Here is a 24,465-nt window from a genome sequence, read left to right as displayed (position 1 = left end):
GTGCCAAACTTAAATTTCCTGCGTTAAACACGTACCAAGAACAAAAAAGGTGAAACGCCTTTAGTTAATCTGGTATAAGTACAGCGATTTCTAAAACCAAACATAATAGCAATTTCAGAAAATACCATGTCGTTGATTTATCCAAATAAGGTGCAGTGCCTGTATTTATCCCCTTTAAAATTTCCACTTTTACCGCCATATGTTAAAGGATTTTATGACACAGGACAAATCAGGATAACACATAACAGTAAATAAAATTTGAAAGGTTTTGCACACCCATGTATTTAGATAAAAGTAGTTGCCTAACTAGTAAACAGAGTCCACCTATGTGTAATTTATTCTCAGTGCAACTACAGGAGCTCTGTCGAGTTCCCTTGTTTTGTATGAGAAAATAAAAGAACATAGATGTTCATGAACACCAAGGAACACAAAGCCAGAGCTACAATGGAACGGTTTAAAAATCAAAGCATAGTTAGATGTTTTAATGCCATATGTTGGAATGGCTTTGAGTTAAATATAGATAATAGTTTTTGGTAAGACTTGAAATTCTACATCCAAACTGAGTTGGAATTATTTTTTGAAGAAACAACAGGGAACCATTTTAGCTTTAAGATGCACAAAGCTAAGAGAAACACTGGCATTCTGCAAGTCACAAAGGTTTACAGCAATGACTGAGTGAAATTTGAGTGAAAGGTGATTCTATTACACATGCATGTACACATGCATGCCACACTTCTCCGATTTTCATTCTTTTCAATTTAACCATTTCTCGATGTCCTTCCAAGTCAGAATTCTGCATTATGGTACCTTATGATGTTGTAATACAAAAAGACAAACGAAAACAAAAGCAACTTAAGCTCGACAGCTATTATTCTTGCAAGGTGAAAAAAGGCATACATTTATGACCTGACTATTTAATCAATTATCTCATACTAAAAGAACAGTTGAAAGCATAAAAAAAAATAAAAATCGCAACTATGTCTTGAAAACTTAACATGACATTTTTATTTCATGAAAAGTGAATATTTTATGGTTTTCTAGAAATATTTAATGTTCTAACACTTAATATGATCTTTGTTAATATACTGTGACCTCAGTGGCACAACCTCATCACCTTCCCGCCAGCCAAACAAAGTCTCATGACAGCTACCCCCACCCTGGATTAGCTCGCACTCCCACTGTGTACACAAAACCCAATCCACAGAGCGAGGGTGGCCAAAAGCAAACCCCCCCCGTTCCTCTGGCTCCTCGCTGAAATGCGTATGAAATTATCACTAATGTTACAATCACATGTTTTACTCAATTAGTAAACACTGACAGGCTCAGCTCTCCATCAGTTTCCCCCTCTGTTATCCCATCATAGTCACTGCAGGAGGGAGGACAAGCCTCCAGGTTTCCGTCTACAATAATGAATGCTAATGAAATCAATAAATTCTCATAATCATTTGTCACAGTGGGATCCTTTCCTTTAAGCCATCAATCCACCTGGGTATCTCTTTGCTCTTGTTTTCTCTTTGAGTTGGTTAGGATCCACTCTGAATGAATGGCTGCTCTGTCTTGGGAAAATTTGGCCCTTTGTAGAAGCCTTAATGGCCAAAAAAAGCAAAACACATGAAAGGCAGTAATTAATATGGAGCCAAATATTTGCAGAGTAGCCTTCTCTTTTCCGTTTCTTTATGAACAAATGAGGTAAGGAGGCAAGAGAGAAAGAAAAGCTCTGTAAACGAGGTAGTAGTTGTTGTTAAACTGCAGTGGTTATTAGGGCTGCAAAGTGATTTAATAGTTTGCATGGGAACCTACTACGTCCTTAAAAGTAAATGAGTGACAAAGTTGAAACCCCCAGCGTGAACCTCTCCCTGCTCACACCTCAACACAAACAACTTTAATTCACAGAGACAGTATCTGTTGTGTACAAAAGAGCCGGGGCCCGCAGAAAGACAGGTTTCGGAGGGGCCAAATTCCTGATGGATTTTCTCGCCGCAGGCCAGCTGCAAGGAAAATATCTCTGGAAGAGAATGGACAAGCCAGCAAAAACAACTTGCTGACCTGACCGAGTCATCATTTATGGGTCTTGGAAAATGTGGCCCAAACAAAATGTAGGTTCGTTTGCCTCAATGTATCAAGATGAATACTTCTGGGATTCTTTTCTGGCATAAGAAAACTTCATGAAACATCCCAAAAGGTTTAATCAAGGGAAAATCCATCTGAGAGCAGGATTCATATGAAAAACCCTTTAACTGTGTGGCAACGTAGCTCTGCCCAGTGTTGTATTAAGCATGTGTGCTTTCATTCAAGATGGTCACAAACTGATTATTTTAAGGGGGCTTTATTGACCCATGTCATTTTTTACTGTGACATTTTATATTGTTAACAGTTTAGGTTTATTTAAATGCAACAAAACAAAAAAACAAAACAAAAATCCATACATAGAATTTAATATTTAGAAAAAATTATAATAAAATTTAATTTAAAAAAAACTAATTAGAATAAAATTTTATGAAAACTTAAATGGTAAATGCATTAAAAACATCAGAATAGGCAAAATCTAAAACAATATATATAATGTGATACCTCAAAAAATGAATTCAATTAACTAAAATGCAATACTTTTTATTAATGGATAACAAATAAGCAGATTAACAAATATCAATGTTAGTAACATATTTATATAACAATTCCTGGCCATTAAGAAAGGGTCAAATAAACAAATTTGACACGGAAGCAGGTGAAATATGATTAAAATGTTTATAAACAACTAATTAAATTATTTACTTTAGTCCTTCCAATGAAAGAGAAGTTTTGTACTGAAACTGATGCATATTGTTCACTCCTGTCTGGTTTAAATGTGATTTGATAGGCCTGGCCTCCAAACATACGACTCTTTTCCTTAAGCAAATTGCTTAATTTTCCGCAACAAATCCTTGTAATATAATGACAACATGCTCCCAATTTTCTTCCTTGCTCTCCCTTTCAGTTCCATCCCAAAACTCATCTGACCTTCCCTGCCCCAGACCACCATGGCCAATCCTCCTTTTAATCTACCTCCATGTGCAGCTAACCAGGTCACCACGCCTGTGAGGAAGGTCCAGCGGTCTGTTGCTGGGCATGAAGAAAAGAGGAGACAACTTTATTACCCAGCAGGGGAAAGCTAACGGACAGGCCCCCCCATACCGCCCACAACCAGACAGAATAGGTCAAGCCTCGCCAAACCAGACACTGAGTGGAGATCCACGAGCTACAGCTGCCAGGTCACTGAGAGAGGCGATAAATCCTTCAGAGCAACAACAGAAACATCGCCTTTCATTAATGTGATGACAGCTGGTTTTAAGATCAGGGACGTTTGGCTTTTGCATGTGTGTAACAGAACATTTGTTTTCAACCTTGGCAAATTAAATGTGTATTTTTTTCTCAGCATAGGTTTGGTTTCAAAGAATATTACAAATAAACATCCTCCAATATCTGGGGAGATCTGGTCATTTCCTATCAAGTAGGCAGGTTGTGAAAAAGAATGATGGACATAAGAGATAATGCAAATTCTATAAACATTCACAACCAAATAATTTGTTCGAGTTTTGACTTACCTTGGTGTTGAATCCCATTGCATTCTGGGAGGTTTTGTAGAGCTCTGGGTATTTTAGCATATTCTCTTTCCTGCAGGAGCGCTCAAATATTCCCAAAGTAAGAGGGGGTAAGGCAGTAAAGAGCTACATAAAGAAAAAAGCAACACACACAGAAAAATATCAAGTTTCAGCTACACCAGCGTAGAACATTAACCAAAGTGATGAAACATCTGATATAAAATGTTAAAAAGACAAAAACAACAAATTAATAATTTTGTGTTTGATGTACCGTGATTGCTCTCACACATGTGGTACAAAACTGCCTCTGCTCCTAAAGTCAAAATTTTATTTAAAAAATATCCTCAGTGCTGGGGGTTTTTTAATAACATTTTGCAGTTCAGGTGACTGCACAAAGTTCTGATTGGTGCATTTCTGTTGTAAATCTCATGTCTGTTTTTAACTAATCACAGATGCCTATTCTGATCATTCGCAATACCTCCATATGCTTTAATTTGCTGGAAATTTGTTTCAGTCTGTTCTCCAATTGCGCTACACTTAAGTCTGATTATTGAGGACCACTGACCTTGAACCCTTTCGGGGTTGGTTTTGATTGGTCACACTTTCAGTCCGTTCATATGCAAAACCCATCTCCCAATAAACATCTGCCAGGTTCTGGACCAGGAGGCAGGTATTTAAGTCTGGCTTAAGTGTAATTTCTTAGAGATGTTGTAATGTTGCATGTAGCAGCTGCTGAGAGAGAAGCACTGGTATTGTGTGTAGCCGAGAGGGCTCAGTGGCCAGTTGGTGTGCACTCCCTGCAGGCCCATCTGGAGTGGGAGTTAGCTGGACTGGCAGGACACAAGACATGCTCCATTGGGTTCTCTTTCTTATTCACAGCCAAGCCCTAAAGGACTTCTCTATTGAAGGGTGGATTCAGACCACTGCCTCCAACAGACTCCCACACAGCCAAAAGAATTCCCCAAGTCTTTAAGAATGAAAAACTTTCCATATTACACCACTGGTAATATGGAATGGTGGTTTATTATATAACTGATTAAAGAGGCAGCACTGCTGAGCTGTCCTCGTCAACTGACAGTTCATACTGCAAATTGTTTCCATATTTGAGGAATATTTCTAATTTTGAATGGAGCTAAGTTGGAGTTTTATTGTAGTTAATAAGCACACTCTTTTCCCTCCGCTTAATTTATGACAGATATGATATATGAGCTCATTAGGAGTGGTCCTGTTATTGTGCCCTGTGGGATTCCCAAAATCAGCTCACTTGCCGTTCCACTCTTCCTATTCTTTTTATCATTCAAACGTGGCCACTCTAAATAACTACCCTCTGTGGCGCAAGCAAAGCTGTTATTCTTTCACATTCAGTGCATAGCTTGGGGCACAGAGGGAGTATAGGCTTGACATCTGGTCATAAATAACAAAGAAATTTTTCAGGAAGTAAATGCCACATTCTGGCAAAAAAAGAATCACTTGTGGGGTACCAGAGCTAAACTGTTTGGTGTCAAAGAGGGGATCGGGTGGAGGTGCAAAGTGGTCTCTTCAGAGAATAAATATTCCCAACACTCACCACGTTATACAAGCCGATACACCAGCGTTCAAAGAGAATCTGTCCAGAGAAGCCATTGACGAATGCAAACCAGATCTGTAATTAAAAAGAATAGATAATATAAAAAAAGATTTGCATCAAAAGGCAGGAAAGTTAAACAACAATAGGTGAAATGTATGTTCTGCTCTCCAAAAACATCCACAAAACTCTCTACTGGTGCTGTCCTTTAAAGCCATAAAACTAATAATTTATGAACAAGATTATAAATGAATGTTTTCCATTAGTAACAGAATAAACCCCAATTTATACCTTTAAGTCGGGTCTACTGTCTGCTCAACTGTGAAGCCTGCCTATGTGATGTAATGTGATTTTCTGACTGTGCTCACTGTCGGCACCAACAGGGAAATAACACTCTAAAAGGTGGTGTCAAGCATTCAGGAGTTAATAAAAATGAGTTAGATCACAAGCAAAAAAAATAAAATAAAATAAAAAAAATAAAAATAAAAAAAACCCAAAAAGACAAAACAAAAACAAATCTACAAGAAAATACGGTATGGAGAAATTGACTGTTGTGCGCTAAAAAATGTATAAAAAAGAGTGTGTGCCAAACTTCTTCTGACTTTCGCTTTAGGAATTAAACCTAGCAAAAGCTCAATAAATAAGTAAGTTAAGGTGGGGTAGTTTGAACTGCTGACCTGGAATCAGCATATCATTGGTTGGACTTGCCAAATTTCTTAATTAGGTAAAATGGGGTCAATGAGAGGAAAAAAACCCTTCATCCCTTCAATGGAAATGGTTCGCTATATTCACCGCAGGTTTACCTCTAAACCCACTGCTCTACCTGACAACATGTGGGTGACAGATGAGGTTTGCTGCGCTGCTTAAGCCACTTAGGTAATCTGAATGAAGTAGACAAATGCAATGCAAACCATCTGTTTTGCAAAAATAAAACTCGTAACCTCTGAAAAAGTTAAAAAATAAGGTGTAGAAAACTAGGACAAAAATTATGTATTCTGAATATAAATCTATTGGTACAAAGCTGATGTATCAGAAACACCGTGAAGTGAAACTGACAACCCATGGAAGCTATGATCAGAAACTGCACCTCAGTGTTGAAGTTTGACAATTGGTGATCCAGGACAGGCTTTAGCTGCTGCCAAAACTGTCAAGAGAACATAAGGGAAGCTGTGTTTTGGCCATGGCCTACCAGGAATTTCCTCGCTTCATTTAACGTCATTATGAAGGCATGAACTGCTACAAATTCTCACATCGGGACAAAGCTTGCTTGACGGCTCCACCCGCCGCTGCTGCCAGTGTCTACATGACCAATACCAGTCTGCCTGCTGGTTTTTCCCATTACATCGGGTTAGCATATGCATGACAACAAATAGTGGGGGGCCAGCCGATAAATCCCAACTTTCCCTGTGTGCCCACATCCTGCCCCTCACCTTTCAGCTTCAGTCACACCCACCAATGACCGATCCACTGTCAAGTCCACTCTATCATGATGATTATAATTTTTTTTTTTTTTACATGAGCGGCCGGTTAAATCTCGTGGGATGTTCAGATGAAAATGGAACCAGATGGCTTTGAATGCAAAGACAATAGGACCACAGCCTCAGATGTTTTGGATCTCGGCTTGTTTAGAATTGCATTCAGATGCCATTGCTAGGAGTTATGCAGTGTATGGATGAAGCTCAAGACATGAGGCAGGTTCAGCTATTAGGAAGGCTCAAGGGTTGGTACGGAGCGGCTTGTGGGTAGGTCAAACTGCTGAATTAATTACAGATCTGCTCAATAAGAGCCTCTGGGCCGATACATTGTTGTGCTAAGTTAAAAAAGCCTCCTATTCACATGGTGGGGTTACTGCTTCTGTGTGAGTGTTTCGGCCTCGTCCTCCAACGTTCCAATGGCTTCGCTCTCTTTCTCATTCTCCCCATCTCTTGAGGGACAGATGCATTGATTTGCTCATTAGGGGAAGTACCAGGCAGGATTTTACTTCCCTTTTTTCTTCCCCTCATTGAGTACCACTCAGTGAAGGGGTGTGGTTGGCTTCTCTCCCTCACTGCACATCATGAAAACATTGTTGGGGCAAAGCAGGAGCTGGAGGAGGAACAAAAAAAGGGGTAGACGAGAGACTAAAGAGACTTGCATATTCATCAGCAAATGAAAAATCACTGATTCCAAGGTTGCTCCACAGCATTGCAGAGTTGTATAAGAGCCTCAGTCAGGAAAAGGCTGGGTGGGAGTGACATTTGTCCCCAATAGTCCGAGTCTGGATACTCTTAAGTTTGGCTCTGCGGGATTGCTAATTGAATTCATTCACAAAGCAAGCAAAGTATAAAGCAGATGACAAAAAGGGAGCTGATTAATATGCTGGAAATATGTGAAGCTTCAAACAGAGGCTGTATTACAATGCCAAGCTCGGCCTTTAAGTATTAATTCAGTCCAAATGGTGGGTAAGATTTTACTCTTTTACTTTGAGCATTCCTGAACCACAGTGAGCATGATCTAATGAGAGTTTTATAATTGCCTCATATGTATCACTCCTCCATCATGTCCCCAAGTAGCGCCCAACGTTATGTCAATCAAACACGAGAAGCTACAAAGATTGCGCATTTCAATAGAGTTGCTATGGATTCTTTCACAAAGGATTCCCTGCCTTAAAGTGAATAAATTCAAGTCTTTTTATTGCTGTTCTTTATCCAATTGTAACTTGTTCCAAAGTCAAACTTGGGAATTAAACTAAAGGTTTCTTGAAACCATTTTGTTTAAGAAAAGCAAGGCCTTGCAAAAAGATATTCAGATTCACTGAACTTTTTTTTGGTCATCCTACAACTATAGACTTTAATGTGATCTCTCAGGATTTTATGTGCAAGAACAACCAAGTAATGCATAATTATGAAATGGAAAGAAAATGTGTTTTTAAAGATTATTTCACAAACAAAAATCTAATAACCGAGGTTTGCATTTTTATTCTACCCATTTTACTTTGACACACCAAATAAAAAACAGCGTAACCAATTGTCCCAGTAAATAGAATTTACTTCTGTTTATTTTAATCTCATTACAGATGATCTGTGAGGTTTGTTAGAGGACATTAGTGGAGAAATGGCATCAAGGAGACTAAGGAACATACCAGACAGGTCAGGGAGAATGTGGTACAGATGTTTAACAAAACAATAAAATACAAAGCTATTTACCTAAGACTGAATAAGCAGTCTTGGGTAAATAGACTGAAGAAGCTTAAGCCATTAAGCAAGAAAAGAATGGGGAAATATTTCAGTGTTCAGATCAGCAAAGCCAGGAGACCTAACCACAAAGACTTGTAAGTGTATTGAATGGTGCTTCTACATATAGGCTCAGTTGAGGAAGTAAAAATGCCCTTCATAGATTAAAAAAAAATTACAAAGTTGATTTGTAAAAAAAACCCCAAAACAAACAAACAAAAAAAAGAGAACAAAAACAACAGAATCATTGAAACCAAAAGAAACTTTGAGGTAGTTGCACTGGTCAACCAAATAGTTAAGAGACAGTCTTATGCACTTATAACAAACCCCATAATGACTGACAAAATCATTAACTGCTCCAAGCGTTTGCACCCATAGTCAAATCTCTCACAACAGCCCATGAGGCAACAGAAGGGCTTTTCTAAAGAATCAAAGCGTTTGGGGATGGAGAGGCAGATGAAAGAGACCTAACCATTGGGTCTCTAGTATTCATATTGTACTAATTGGTGTATAGGACAATGATGTGGAGAACAGAATTTCTATTAACAGCCAATTCTCTTCTTGCAAACCAGCCTTAAAGTTGAACAGGAAAAAGATGAGTACTCAAACGCAAACCCACTAGTGCAACAAACGTAGCTTTTAATCATACCCTGGAGCTGAAGGTGGGTTTTATGTTTGGATACTACAAATACTGAACCAGTGAAAGACTGGATAAATTATCTGCTTCAGACCCCTAAACACATGAGTGGGGGGAAGGAACTAGAGGGCCACAAAAGGTACGCTCAAATTCTAGATGGTATAGTCAAGTTTTGGTAAAATCACTGACATGCAGCCTGATGAATTAAAAACAGCAAACACAAAAAAAGAACAATGATATTGTCTTGCTTATACATCCTTCATCAATGGAAAGCATCCTACTTTTAGTCCCTTACAATAGAATGTGAAACACTTCATGATAAAAAGCAACAGATGAAAGTAATTCAATTTTTAGGAAAGAATGAAATGTAAGGGTTCGCTGTCATATAATCAAGTTAGTCTAAAATTTAATTTTCCCTTGGATTTGTGTGTACAACTTCAACTTAACCTGATCTTGAAAAGGGCAGTGTGGTTGAGCAGATGTAATGGAAACAAAAATGCACTAACAGTCTCTTTCTTCATGTCACATTGACTATGAAGAACACACATATTGAAATATCTAAGGTAGCTGACTGATTTTTCATGGCAGATAAACTTGAAAGTCATCCGAGGTCAAACTGTCTCAGAAAATGTCAACGAAAGAAAAACAGTGCTCATATTTTAAACACTGTTTGATGTCTGCTTTTCATCCACGACAGCAGAAAATGTTGCAACACACTATGTTTAAATGTTTTCCACTGACTATATTTCAAATGGAGAAGAATCATTTTTTGGCTCCAAACTAGAAGTTAAATATATTTTTTTATATATGGGATCTTATTTTTCAGGTGTCAGCCAGCCGGTTTAAAGGGAATAGACGTGCAGTTGGATAGATTGTTATTTTGTGAGTCACACTGAAACACAGATTAGAGAAAGCCAAGGCAAGAGATATCTGAGGAGCACAAATAGAATGAAAACTGTTTCCACTATTATCCAAAAACAATATGTTTTATAGGAATGTGCACAACATAACATGATGTAGATACAAGAGAAAATGCAACCTGAGGTTGGTAGAAAAAGAGCCCAGATGACCAGCCCAACCATTCAAGCTGAACCCCAAAGTCATCAATGTGCATAATTCTCTGGTTGTACTTTTGTGGAAGTGTGAAGCATCATGAAGTCCATCAGACAAGACCTAGGGGGTTCCAATATAGACAACTGCCTTTCCATAAAAGGGCCAAACTCTCTCATAAAATGAATGCTGACAGAAAATCTCTTGGACTGATTTATTTTGGCCAGCTACATCAACGCTGCAGTGTGTTTATAGAAACTGAAATTAAGCTTTCAAAGACCCTCAAATGTGGAATCATGGAGGCGGCTCAGGTTTTGTTTTGGGGCTGATTTTCTGCATCTGGTAAAAGTAAGTTATTTTTTTATATGGAAAATAAAAAAATAAGGTATGTCATAACTGTCGCATTTTAAATTGCGTCAAGGATAGTTATGTTTATATCTATCTATTTTGGAAGGTTATCAAAACATTTGTAATGAGTGTAGTGCTCCAATAAGAACAGTAAAAGATAGAATTAACATTGGTAACCATTTGGCTAAACCTGTAAGTAACAAGCAATAAATCAATTAATTACATGATAAATTAAAATAAGCCAGATGATTTCCATTTGGACAACAGTGATTAAGAGATGTTCTCATTTAATATTGCTGGAAAACTGCCATTTGGAGAAACGCTGCAAACATTTGACACACAGTACAAAGTAGTTAGTTTGAACTACCTGCCAATTTTGCCTGTTTTCTCAGTCTAAGCTCAAAGACTGTTTTTTATGACATTTTGTTTACAGAGACCTCATAATCCATTTTAATTATAGTTGTGTTGGCTTTTTTTTTCATATTAAAATGTTTTTAAGTTTCAGAGTTACACATTCTTCAGAAAATGTTTTTTGCTCTTTAAAAGCATGTACTTGCATTAATATGGAATTTATATTCTTATATTAGTTGAAAATAGTCTCAGGATAATATTGTAACAATTTCTGGGACAATTTACCGTCCTGCAGAGTTCTTTAATGTAACTGACCTACATTGGGTATTAATAAGCAATGTAAGTGTAAAAATAGAAGAATTCAGTCGACCTCTAACTGTTATGTAGGATAAAGGATCATTGAGACTGTGATGAAACTCTCAGTAGTGTCCAGGTTTGAATCTCTGAAAAGACGCAATGAATTAAAAAATGGATAAGAACATCTGAACACTGGTGGCAATAAGGACTGCTACTGCTGATAGCAGCTACTTAGCCAGTCTGGTAACCGTTAGTGATAGCTCTGAAGCAGCTATCTGCACTGAGTCTGGTTTCTGTCAAATGCAATCAAACCCATCATGCACAGAATAACAGAGGCAGGGACTAACATGAAAATCTATCTAAAGCCCATCTACTGACAACATGGTGGTCAGCCTGTGGTAACTACTGATGAAGTGAGCAGGTTCACAAACTGGTCGCTGATTGTAGTAACTCAGATCTAGCTTGAACACCAGATAAAACTACAGTAGGTGCCATCAGTGATATCTTGAAGAGTTTATGCATTCTCTTAGCTCAAGATATTAATTTATCACTGAAAATAACAGGGAACATTTTCTTTTATGTTATTTGGTCAATATTTCTTTTATATCCATCTGATTCTTTGCATTATTTTTAGTATGGAGAGACTTTGTTCGGCTTACCTCAATAATGTAGAGTACAATGTTCTTGTAGAAGCAGTACAGGATGCATTTGGCTACACGGTTGTAATTCCAGGCTCCATGGACGAGCAGCAGATTCTTCAAGTATTTGAACTGTGTGGGAGGGAGTAAATGGAGGGCAACGACATGATGAATGAAGAGCGGAAGCCTGAGTGCAGCACAGCTTTAATCGTTCTTCATAATTAGAGATCATAGCTGGAACACTAAAGCAGCTAAATGTACTTTAAGATTAAAGCAAGTGTTTAGTCTTTTTTTCCCTGCAGAAATCTGAAGGACCAGTATAAGATTTTGGCCAAATCCCTAACTAACACATTCCAGAAATGACCAGTCACAGGCTGCAGGGCCAAGCTTTAAATTGCAGCAATTAGCGAGGTTCGTATAGGGGTATTGGTCTCCAAAAGCTGTGCATTATACTTCAGTGGCTTTTGTGGTTATGCTATTATTTAGAGCTTATGTTAAATTTTCAAATTATGGATTTATCTTCACAATAAAACAAGTAAATAATGGAAGGCAAATATTTATTAAAACCCAGTGAAAACTGGACTGAAGGTAAATTAAGATTATTAGATAGAGAGTAGGCCTTAATCCAGATATAAAGTAGCACTGATTTACAAAGCAACTGCATCAACAACAGAAACTGTAAGGAAAGTAGAACTTTAAATTGTGGTTGCTGTGGACTTTCCATTTAAGAATTTTATTCGTTACGAGAATAAACTTTTGATTTTTTTAAAAAGATTTTTTCTTAACATTTGAGACAATTTACAATTCAACAAAAAATAAATAAAAAAAATTTAAAATTCCCTGAAAGTGCTTGTGCAGTTGACAGGTTTTATTCTATGCATCTTTTACAAATTGGGCAATAATAGCTTTGAAGTTGACTGCATCATACCCTTTTAGGCATTTAAACTAAATTACATCAGTCCCAATAACATATATATATATATATATATATATATATATATATATGAAGCTTAGATTTCCTAAGATCAGGACAAATTCTTAAGTTTGTGAACTTTGCACCATCTCCCTGGCCATTCCAATACTTTGTTCTGTATCCGAACCATCTTAGAACTTGCTTATTGTCAGGACCACAGGGTCCAGTAAACCCTGATTAAAGTGGACAAGAAGTTAAAAGGGCTTGGAAACGTTCCTTTTTTCTGGGTTTTTCTGTAAGTCATCAGGCAGAAACCAAAAAAACAAAATACTGGTGGCCAAAATGCCAGTGTTTAACTTCACAAAATTGTAAAGTTAGATTGTGATGTGGCAAATCAAAGATAAAGAATAGTCTAAATAAAAAAATACAATGCAAATAAAGTTAATGTGGCACCAGATCTATTTGTCTTTGCCATATTTATGTATCCTAAGGCAATAGAAAATTTTTCTCTGAAAAAAAAAATAGTGAATCACTTCCTTCCTTACCTGTTGCTGCCCAGTGTTGGTAAGCTAGCTGAAAGAAGGCTACTTGAGGATATAACCTGATTGATTTACCGACTTCTACTTACTTATTGTAATTTAGTTACTCTATAAAGAGCAGAACAACATAAAAATGTAATATTCTGCTGCATTAGCACCTCAAAAGCACTACTAAATTTATTGTTTCATGTGTAAATGATTACTATAAGAATCCATATGTGCATCTTTTACCATAAGGAAGGAATTACTCTTTTCTGTTTAAAATGAAAGCAATTATGTCATGTTATGTCTTTGATTAAAGTTTTTTTTCATATGGAAAATTTGTGGTACTTTTACTCAAGGTTCCCAAACATATTTCTCTGGGGGTCTGCTGACCTCTTTTTTAGCATCAAAGAACTATCTTTAAAATAGCAGTGGGCTCCAGCTACCATGACCAACCCTCATGTTGGTCATATTCATAAAAAAAAAAAAAAAGAAAAAAAGTTGAATCCACAATAGATGGACAGCAGAAGTGCCATGACCCTAATATTTTTAATCCTGAAACTAACTCAGAATGCAAACCTGACTTCTATGGGAGCAAGAAACTGAATCTCCAGCAAAAATGAGCTCATCCAATTCCCTTCATGATCATTTAATTCATGTAGAGGGACATATAAAAAAACAAAAAAACAAGCTGTGTAATTTTCTAAGACTGATTCTGGTTTGAACTCAGCAAATTACAGTTAATGTGCTGTAGCGGTAAAATACCAGTTGAGATCTGGATGTGCAATTTAATTTAAAGCGGCAGCAAAACCTAAATGGATTATTAGACCACTGGGTTTTGAAGGACACAAACTCTCCACATGTCATGTGGATCAAAGGCCTTCAAGTCTCTTGAAATGTAATTGCATGCTGAAGTACAGAGGATGTACTGTTGGTTTCTCATCCTCAAAAGCCTCTTAGAGTTAATAGAAACACGATGCTCCGTACATCGAGGCGGTGAATCAGGAGCTCCCCGGCTTTTGTCGCTTACACATATCGCATATCGACAAAGTGTTCCTGACGAGCTGGTTACCAGGATGCAAGCAGGTATTTACACAACATTTTGCCAGAATCCATTTTTGTGGAGCTTTGTTGGGAATTAGATGTCATCAAGCGCCTGTTTTACAGGTGTTTCTACTTCAATTTTAAGCCCCAGCTCATTCAGATAGATCACCTATTGTCATTCAGAACAATGTGCAATCCTATCACTTACACAAAACACATGAGAAGGCAGTGACAGGAACGACAGAAATGTATCACTATAACCTGATGATAAACTAACAAAACAAAGTAGATGTTTATGTTTATTTTGTATTCCTAGGTGTTTGCCATTCAGGCACAAAAACATTTTAAAGATTCAGCATCACTGTTTGCGTCACACTATTCAGGTCTTAAACGCGTCTTATCCTTCAGTTTATACACTTTTTATATGAAGAAAACTTGAAAACACTTCCTCTTTCCTCATGAAAGTCCATGCTATTGCGCTCACCTGGGCAATAGAGTAGTCAGAGGAGTTTGCTGCCTGCAAACCTTCGTTGCCAGAGATTCCCACTCCGACATGAGCTGTCTGGATCATTCCTACATCGTTAGCTCCGTCCCCGATGGCCAATGTGATCACCTTCACTTGTTTCTTCACCATTTCAACCACCTCCGACTTCTGAAGAGGAGAAACTCTGAAAGAAACCAGCGAAGCTTGTGTTACGCAATACATGATTTAGCAAGTTTAAAAGAAGTAATGTTTTTATTATACAACATTCACCTTAAGTACATAAAGTGTTTGCTGTATTTTTATTAAATTAATTAATCATTTATCATGTCAATAACAATTTTACATAAATGAATAAAAATAGCTCAATAAGTTGTAGTTTTTAAAGATTCTACCCGACTTCTTGATGTCCTTCTAAAACCGTTGCAGTAAACAACAAGCATCAAATATAGTACTGGTATGAAGAATCTGGACGCACTGTACTTATATAATATTCATTGCAGCCCAAGAAAAGATCTTTAATATTCCTTTATAGTTACAATAAATTATTGAGTTCAGGAATCAGATTTTTCAATTTCAAGGTGTACATAGTTGCTTTTTATTTTGAGGTGGACACTTTGAGCAGTGCAAAAAAATAAAAAAAAGGACAACCATATATGTTTGGGTAAAAGACTAACTGGCATTATGTGTTTAATCAGGAAGTAATTAAGAGAAACACACTCGTAGCTATTCATAGCTTTTGCGGAGGAACTGGAATTAGCTAAAATTTGTCTTGGTTGGATGCAGCATTGCAAATTCTGTGATATTTTCAGCTTATATCCAATCAGCTTGATACATTTCCATCAGCAAAGAACTTAAAAACCAAACTCGGGCAATAAATCTCTTCTCCAGACACAGAAAAGGATAAAGAGCACACGTTAAGTGGTAAAGCAAATTTCTGCAAAGGGAAATGTGCAAGTTCAAAGAATTCACATTGTAACAAGAAATCAAATAGCACATGCCTTTCTAGCAGTTAAAGTCAGCGGAGAACGTTATTTATTGACTTGGTGCTCAGACAGTTATTACCTGTTGCATGTTTAGTGTGAAGAACGTGAGGACGTCAGGGAGCAAACCTGCAAGCGTATTTTTCCATTTGCGCTCCACCGTGCCAGGCGAGCTGGCTGCTGACACTTCATGCACCGAGGGAAGCAAAGATCTGTCCACAGCTCCATATGAAGTAATATACTCCACCCAGTAGAGATTTTTATGTTATTTGACTGGAGTCCAAGTAGAAGGAGTCAGAGTATATTTACTGTTGCTGTGTTGACACCTGACCTCTAGTAAAAATCTATCCAATACAAGAGTGTGCAGTTTCCTTCAACCCGTTAAAAGCATAATCAGCACAGCCAACTTTGATTTTGACATATTTCACACATATTTTGTATTTACCTTCAACTCGGATCATTCTCTAGATGTAATTTCCTATTTTATTTTTCAATTAATAACTAGGTCATAAAAGCAAACTAAATTAAAACAAAGATATAAACTGCTCACATCTGAAAAATTTTCCATTTGCCTGCCTAAAATGGTAAAACACGGAAGATCCCTCTTTGTGAACAAATCGCAGAGCAAATAAACGTTATATCTGTCTTTAAAGGGTTAAGCTGTGAAAGCTTATTTTTTGAGGTTTATGAAGAATTTTTCTTTCCCTGGTGTATCTTTGTGTGTACCCAAGGCAAACACAGTTGGAGGGGGAAGAAAAATAAAAATCTGAGATCATGTGCACAGTGCAAAGGTAATAAGGTACTCTGAGAACATGCTGCTGATTTCTGGCCTGGTAGCCCGTCACAGGCGCTTAAGCACATAAGTACTTCCTACAGTTTATGTGGCAAAGGAGGTCACTGGAGTATCTTCTCATTGCCAATTTTATTTATTAGTGCTATAGAGTTTTGATAATAATAGAGAAGAAGAATTATTAGTACTTCAAGTTTAATTTGTCTTTATGTTTGCTGGTTCTGCTGTCATCAATTTGGAAATTGTGATTTCATTTAGACAAATACTTTAGTATCCTGTGTCTGACTCAATCAAAACTGATTGCTTGTTGGAATGTTTCAAATGTTCACTTGGATTTCAGGTTTATTTTATTCACTTAGGAGTAAATTTTACCTGCAACAAATGACTGCTTTACAGGATAAGGCCAGATCCAGGAAGTACTGACGCACTCCGAACGTTAGAGCGTATTTAAGAGTCTTTCCGTCAATAATGAGAGCAAAGTCATTTTCCTTGTAGATGGCTTCTCCCAGAAGTCCACAGTGGTGGCTAAGTGTTTCCCTTGTTGCCTGAAAGATACAAAATATAAAAATCACAAATATTAGTTATATACAGCTATATTTGTTTAGAAGCAATAATATAACCTCTATTCTTTGGCTTTGATACAGTTTTTAGAAAATGCACATGTAGTAGAACAATGAAGCAAAATAAAAGTTTCACACAGTAGCTCAAATAGACTCCACACAGGCCTTCATACAGATGATCTCTGTGTAGATTCATGTATATTGCAATGCTCTACACTTGGTATTACAAACATATATGTACTTTTGACTTGGTCCTACTCCAACCTATTTGTAGAAATTATAATAAGTCATATTTCATAAATTTATCCCACAAATTTTCTTCAAAAACTGGACTGAATTCTTTAATCAACTCTCTCTCCGTGAGGTGTGTAAATTTAAGGTGCATTTGTTTGAATATGCAGACTTCTTTTGTATTGTAGTAGGTAAGAAAAACTGTCCCTGAATCAGAGTTTTGAATAAATAATAAATAAACAAGTCCACAAGTTTTGTCTGAAACATTTGTTCAGAGAAAGCTTGAACAAATGTACGATGTAGAGAACATAATGTTCTTCACCCTACAGTCATTCCCACTAGGGTCTAAATTTCAAAGTTCCTTTTTTCATTTTTAAAATGAAAGATTTTGTTACATTATGATAAAACTTCACATGTGAGGGTTATTTTGACATGTACCATCTACCAAAGTTTGTCAAATATTGCACCACACCTTCAGGTATTGGTGCAGTTCATGGTATGGCAAATCAGGGATGCTTTAGTGGCAACTCTCCATCAGGCAGGTGGTCATACTGCCAGGTCTGATCAGCTTACATCTTAACACAAAACTGCTGAGGAACATCTGCTTCTCATCCTGGATGTTTATTATCATCTTTCATATTTATTACACTTAGACTCAGGCTATGAGGCGATACCTTTGATAAATTGAGGACGGATTCTGATATCTTTACAGTAGATCAATGATGACTGATAAGAGATGATGGGAAAAAATAAACGATTCTGACAAGAGGATCAACTGTCTTGGAATACAGGCATGTCTGAAAGGACGGAGCGGTGAGATCACTGTTTTTATCTTCTGTCCTCTCCACAGATGGTGAAGAGAGTTTCTTATTATCAGACAGGTAGGGAGTCACTTTATTTAACTTAAAACATAAATAATATCTTTGGATTTATGTGTCATAGTGAAAATTGTTCATTTATAAACACGCTTTAACTTAGAACATAAAATAAAAGAGAAAGTGTTGAATATGTGGTGCCAAGCAGATGCACAAACAGCTGAACTCATAAAGAAATAATGGAGACCGTTTTCAGAACTGAAGGAGGAAGGTGCCTGGCCTGGTGTGGAGGTCAGATATGTCAAAGCATTCAGACTGCACCATGGGGACCGCGCAATTTTCGCCTGGCATAACAGAACTCTGAAACCTCAGCTTAAGGGAAATATTTGGAGAGGGAGACTTTACGTTTCACAAAGTGAGCAATGCAGACTGAGAGACACGCACGGAGAGAGATGATGGATTAACAGGAGAGAAGCTGAGCAAGAGGATACAAGCTGAGAGCAGCTGGGAGGACTTTACCATCCTGATGGGATCTATAAAACAGCTTGAGATGGTGAACAGCGGACAAGCGCATGTGTATCCATGAATGTGTTGGGGTCAAGGTACCCACAAGCTGGAATATCTAAATTTAAGTACAACAGTTAGATCTGAGTTGGCCCTGGGTAGTTTTAGATTACATCTCAGTGCATTAGCAATGCATGAAATGCTCTCTGCACAGACCACTGGAATGAGAAAGAATCCACTTTGTTTGGAACATCAACAATCCATCACAAAGTCTGATAAGCAAAGTTTACAATTTCCTCAAGTACTTTGCTCATTTCCCCCCTTATTTCCACTGAGGAATTTTAGCGCTAATGCTATGAGTCTCCGGCTAAAGCCTCTTTGTTATGGCTATAATCACCAGTAGAGCCTATGTGACGAGCACCACATACATGGGTATGTGGTGGCCATTCAGAAATCCATGGGAGCTTCCCATAAAGACTGAGCTCCATTGTTGATAAAGTTCTTGACTGATGTAACCAAAAGGACGTGACCATCATGATGTGGAATCTGGACATTTGTATGGATCAAATGTCATCATCTGTTCAGACTCAGAGGCTTACAACAAGGGGACCCTCAAACTTTATAAAAAAAGCAGATATGGATTTACACATTTATTTGTAAAGGTGAGGATAGTCCTATACAAAACATGCTGGTTACATTTTTTGAAAAACAATTATTAGATTTACATTTTACTCTGCTCAGTTCTGCATATTTGGATCTATTTTCAGAATGATCTCCTTTAGAGCCTCTATTTGAATCAACATAAGCTGCTGCTGGCCACGCCCCCAACTGAACATTTACACTCGCACTTGAAAATGGCTACAAAGAGATGCACAATTACACAACTGCGAATATTTGAAAAGTAGAATTAGAGCTTACACAACCAAGCAGAATGCAGCAAAAATGTTTCTGGATGGTAAGTCAATAATGAAACACTTCTGTTTTCTAGCAGCGATTGTACAGTGCATGTAGAAATAAAACCTGCTAATTAAGCATTCTGGAGCTCTGCTTTGGATGCTTGGTGTTGGGCTCGGCAGGGGTTCCTAGGTGGGGTTCATCAAATATGACTTATCGAAAGGTTTTTGAAATGGCTTGCTTTCCAGATACCAAAAAAACCTTTACTTATTACCAAGAAAAGCCTGGGTGGGTTTTTTAAGTGCTTGAACTTTTTTTTTTCTTTTCTTTTTTTTTAAGAAGTCTAGATGTAAAGAGAAGCATAAAAATGTACAAAGAGTAAATTTTGCATAATAGGCCCCCTTTAAATTAGAAACTAATGCTAGTTCAGGCATATTTGGAACCGAAAACAGGCAAAAAGAGATTCATGTTTGAATAAGTGCTCTCATATCTGCTGACCCCACAGCCTGGCTCTGTCTTGGTGGACAGCTTTCTGTTTCTGAGTTTTAACAAACTGCCTTATGTAAGCATCTGCTCAACCACAGCAGAATGGGAGCTGACATTTCAAAGCACTGGCCTGTGGGCTGTATGAATGCACCAACCTAACATTCTACCTCGGCTCCATTTATCACGTTTAACAAACGTCTGACAGAGTGAAGGCCGTCCGTCATCACAGAGAACCACCCCCTCCAGCCGCTTCATTCACAGCTTTTCGTCTTTTTCCTGTCTTTCTGTCTGACAAAGGCGGACCTGGTGGAGTCTTGGCTTCAGTTGACATATGTAGCTTTTCCTCTGCTGAAACTGCAGGGACTTGCCCTTTTCAATTGCAGGAACAACAGACATGGCTCTCCTGCAAGGGGGTTAACAGACTTCCCTGTTGGGTGTCGTCATGTTAAATGCGGATTTCAGGATGTGGGCTGGGTTTTTATGGAAGGCGCCCTGTGGCCTCATCGTTTAATACAGAAAGACTAAGTGAGGATAGTTAAGAGTTACTTTCATAGCAAGGAATGAATTGTTATTAATCAACATAAAATGTGTGTAGCCCTATTTAGATTTTCCAATTAGACATGTAGAAATACATGCCCAAAGCAAAAGGTTTCTTTAAAAAGCAGAATCTTAAGTTTCTTTAACATCTTGAAATAATAGTTCTTCAGAGCAGATGTAGAAACCACAGATGTAAGTTCTGCAGAAAGGTGTTTACACTACATATGTGCAGAAGAATTGGCTGGTGTTCCCAAAATTGGCAAAATTTCAGTTCAATCAACTTTAACAACACTCTTTAGTATGGATGTAGTTATTGAGTTAAGAAAGCTAACTTAGTTTAAAAAGTTTAATCAGTATTAGTAAGGTAAACATTAGGAGGATGACAACAATGTAAAAAGATATTTAGAGGAAACTGTTTTCTCCAACATGCAATTCATTCAGGTGAGACAGAGCAAGATTTGCAGGTAACAGGAATGCTGAACATAGTACAGTAACAGTTTCATCTTTTTTTAAGCTTTTAACTTCTGTCATCCAACAACACTGGGTTTGTAAATCTTGACAGGGTCTTCAAAATCTTAGCATTAAAGTTACACTAGCTGGGCTGACTGTGCAAATTGCTAAAATTAAATGTTAGTCAGTTTGACGTTCTGGTCTCCAAGTCAATGAATGTCTAATTCTCTGCAGAACTTGGTGGCAAAGTGAGCTTATAATTTAACCACTTAATGTAGGTGTTTGAGCAAAAATATATCTTAAACGTGTAGAATAAAAACTCTTGAGGACAGGAATCTGAGGCCTAATGTTTGAATCATTAACTCTATTTATCCTTTAAAATAATAGTAAAATGCTGTTTTACAGTGCAGTATTAAATATGCACCATACAGTAGTTGTTAAAGAGAGATCATATGACCATTTTACAAAAACCTGAAAGTGGAAATGTAGTTTAAAAGAGCAGATAAATATACAGATATACAAATTAAAAGAAAAGTAATCATTTCACATTTACTTTTGCACATTTTTACATCATTATTTTTATACAGATCATTTTTCATTATTACCAAAGAAATCCAAAAATACTTACATTCAGACTGTCTTCATTAATCACCAGCATGCCCATGTTCTTTGTAAGAAGTTTGCAGGAATGTCCTGTAAGATCACAGAAAGAAAAAAAAAAATGCTGAAGCTTTTTGATATATTACAAAAAACAGAAGCAAAATCATTGCATAGGTCATCCAATACATGAAAGGCATAATACTACAAAAAGGAGAAACTTAAACGGGCTGTAAAAATCAAAATGTTACAGCTAACTGAGAACTCCAGTCTTAGGACATGACTAATGAGTTTGGTTTACAAGAGTTTGTCAGCTTCCTGTTTTAACAGGCAGTTACAACTTTGGGTTACCCAACATGGCTCTCTGGGGAATGATCTCCACAGTGCTTGGCCGGGACACACACTCAGGGTCACCAGCAAGTGGTGGATGGAGCCTCTCATTGGGGGGAAAACAGAAATATTTCATGAACCAAGACTAAAGCTTCACTTTAGTGCTGGGGCTGCATGAGAAAGCTGCCATCTGTGGCATAACCACATACATATTTGAGGGCTTCAACACTTTGCTTCTGTGTGGAAACAGATTTCAGTAATTTTTTTAAAGAAATTACCACATAACCTGTCTTGTGAACACATGGGTGGCATTTTCTGAGAGTGAAAATGAAATAAGCATATGACTAAACAACAGTGCGCACACACAGAGGAAATGATGTTTCAGAGTTAAGCTCAAACTGGCTCGGGTCTGGGGTCTAGCAGATTGTTTTCTTAAGAGCAAAAGTGCAAACGTCCAGAAATTTGCCAGTGTGGAAAATGTCTCCCATCTCAACACCATCTCTGTTCCCTTCCCCCTCTCGTCAATTCTTGACACAACCCTTCCGCCTAATGTGTTTACCTTGTAACTCATTTCACTAACTTTTTTTTGTCATTGTTAAAATTCTTAAGCCTTTTCAATTCCAGGAGGAACTAAAAACTGTTCCGGCAGACCTCGAGGAATGCATAACGACACTCATGTCACAGCAATCTCAGCTGCACAAAGGAAGCAAGATATAATTCTTCACACAGAACTTTAACAAAATAATATCCTTTGAACTTTTTCACATTTCATTAGTTAACAACCTCAAACCTCCATGTACTTTACAGGTATTTTATGTGACAGACCAACACAAACTTATTCACCATTATATAATTATCATTGTAAAGTGGAAAGAATACAAAAACTGGAGATCTCCCCAAACGACCCAGACTTTCAAGTCAATCAGATGAGAGTTTGATCAAAGCGGACTAAACAGGGTTGATATGAATGCACCCAGAAAGGCATTTCAATTTGCGTCTCTCAAATTGATGTGACTGATCAAACCAAGGGTTAAAAACCTGCACCGTATTTACAGAGAAAGCAGTAAAGGGCTGTATTTCTGGAGGAAGAAACATTGCTCGTTTATAAAACTAGGCCAGAGTTGCAGAAAAGCTCTCTTATGTTAGGTCCAGATACATGAACTCTGCAGGAGTTATTTGTAATAAATCAGCCGCTTGGGTGGTGTAGGCTTCATCCAACTGTTAACACAAATCTTGAGCTGCATCATCAGTTTAATTTGGGATATTGTACGGAATGCCATTTCACTGGCAATGGGAATAATGTTTCAGTGAGGAAAACAGTAAAAAATAACAAAAATACTGAGCAGAATTTTTACAGAGCAGCTCAGCCAAAAGGTGGAGCTGTGAAAATACTTCCACCAGTGAGCATTAGCCTCAGCAGAGCCCCCTCACATCTGGGCACTGTGGGCACAAAAGGCTGATTCAGTCAGGCCTCAGTGGTAGGTGCAGCCGCAAAAACGAACCCACTTTTAAAACCTATTTTTCTAAACTTTATGCTACCGAGTTGGCTGTATTCAAGGTTGATGCACTTTTGGTAGTCATCCACTTCTGTGATCGCAGGGCAAACAAGGACATGAACTACAAACTGAAACGGCCAGGCAGCATTGGGCTGTTTACCTTCCAGATAACATCTACAACTATAAAATCTCTGAGGAAGTGAGATGTAGAAGAGGGGCCTGCCTGAGTACATATGCATGGCATTTATTTCACCTCAACGTAGGGAGCTCATATATCATCCTGCAACAGATGCTTTCATTAAATGTGTGTGACACAGCAACATTGAGCTCATCCAGCGTTTATCATGCTGGGTTAAAAATGTGCATCTTTATTTAGCCCTTTTAATCTGATACTGCTGAACAATCAGCAGAAGCACAATAGCGTTAGAGGTTTTTAATATAGCATTAGTGTAAAAAAAAAGTAATTGTTTAAAGAAAACTTCTTTGCACTTTGGCACAATCCATGACAGGACACAAAAAAACATGTGGAAGAGGCTCATCTGATCAAATAAAACCAAGTTGACCTTTTTGCCTCCATACAAAACACTCATTGTTTGTAAAACTAACAGCACATTACCCCAAATACAATGTCTCCTCCTTGCAGCATAATGCCATGGGCTTTGACAGAAAAACTGGTCAGATATGATGGAAAGATGGTTGGAGAAATGCTACTCAATTCTGGAATAAAATCCTAAGCATAACGCAAGAGCTACAATGGAAAGACTGACAATTTTTATGTATTGGAATGGCACAGTCAAAGTCCAGGCATAAATCTATTAAATTTATGGCAAGACTTGAAAATTGATTTTCACATATATTCTCCATCCAACCTGACAGAATTTAATAAAAAATAGGCTAACATTTCAGTCTCTAGATGCGTTAAGCTGCTCTAATACACAAAAAGACTTAAAGCTGCAATTAAATGTGAATACGTATTTATGTTACACATTTCACATTTGCTCTTTCACAAATATTCACTACAGTGTGTTGGTCCACTTGTTAAAACCCCAATAAAATACATTAAAACAAGTTAAGAAACATTCAAAAGGAAGGAATTCTTTTGCAGGGCACTGTAAATGTTTTTACTGTACATGTGTTAACAATTCAAGCAGCAGTTAG

At 37.5% G+C, this 24,465-nt stretch overlaps 1 protein-coding gene across 1 annotated transcript in view; it reads right to left on the bottom strand.

Moving 5' to 3' along the window:
- Window positions 1-24,465, bottom strand: part of atp8a1 (ATPase phospholipid transporting 8A1) — a 99,085-nt gene that overhangs the window by 18,390 nt on the left and 56,230 nt on the right. Inside the window, exons 23-28 of the mRNA XM_044127822.1 lie at window positions 21,513-21,577; window positions 16,780-16,952; window positions 14,638-14,821; window positions 11,697-11,807; window positions 5,146-5,220; window positions 3,582-3,704 (exon numbers count right to left, since the gene is read on the bottom strand). Coding sequence (XP_043983757.1) covers window positions 3,582-3,704; window positions 5,146-5,220; window positions 11,697-11,807; window positions 14,638-14,821; window positions 16,780-16,952; window positions 21,513-21,577 — 731 coding nt within the window. The remainder of the gene's footprint in view (window positions 1-3,581; window positions 3,705-5,145; window positions 5,221-11,696; window positions 11,808-14,637; window positions 14,822-16,779; window positions 16,953-21,512; window positions 21,578-24,465) is intronic.

The sequence above is a fragment of the Gambusia affinis genome, linkage group LG09 (assembly GCF_019740435.1).
Source record: "Gambusia affinis linkage group LG09, SWU_Gaff_1.0, whole genome shotgun sequence".
Classification (NCBI taxonomy): Eukaryota; Metazoa; Chordata; class Actinopteri; order Cyprinodontiformes; family Poeciliidae; genus Gambusia; species Gambusia affinis.
The sequence above is the reverse complement of the archived record's forward strand: the minus strand, read 5'-3'. Positions and strand labels throughout refer to the sequence as shown.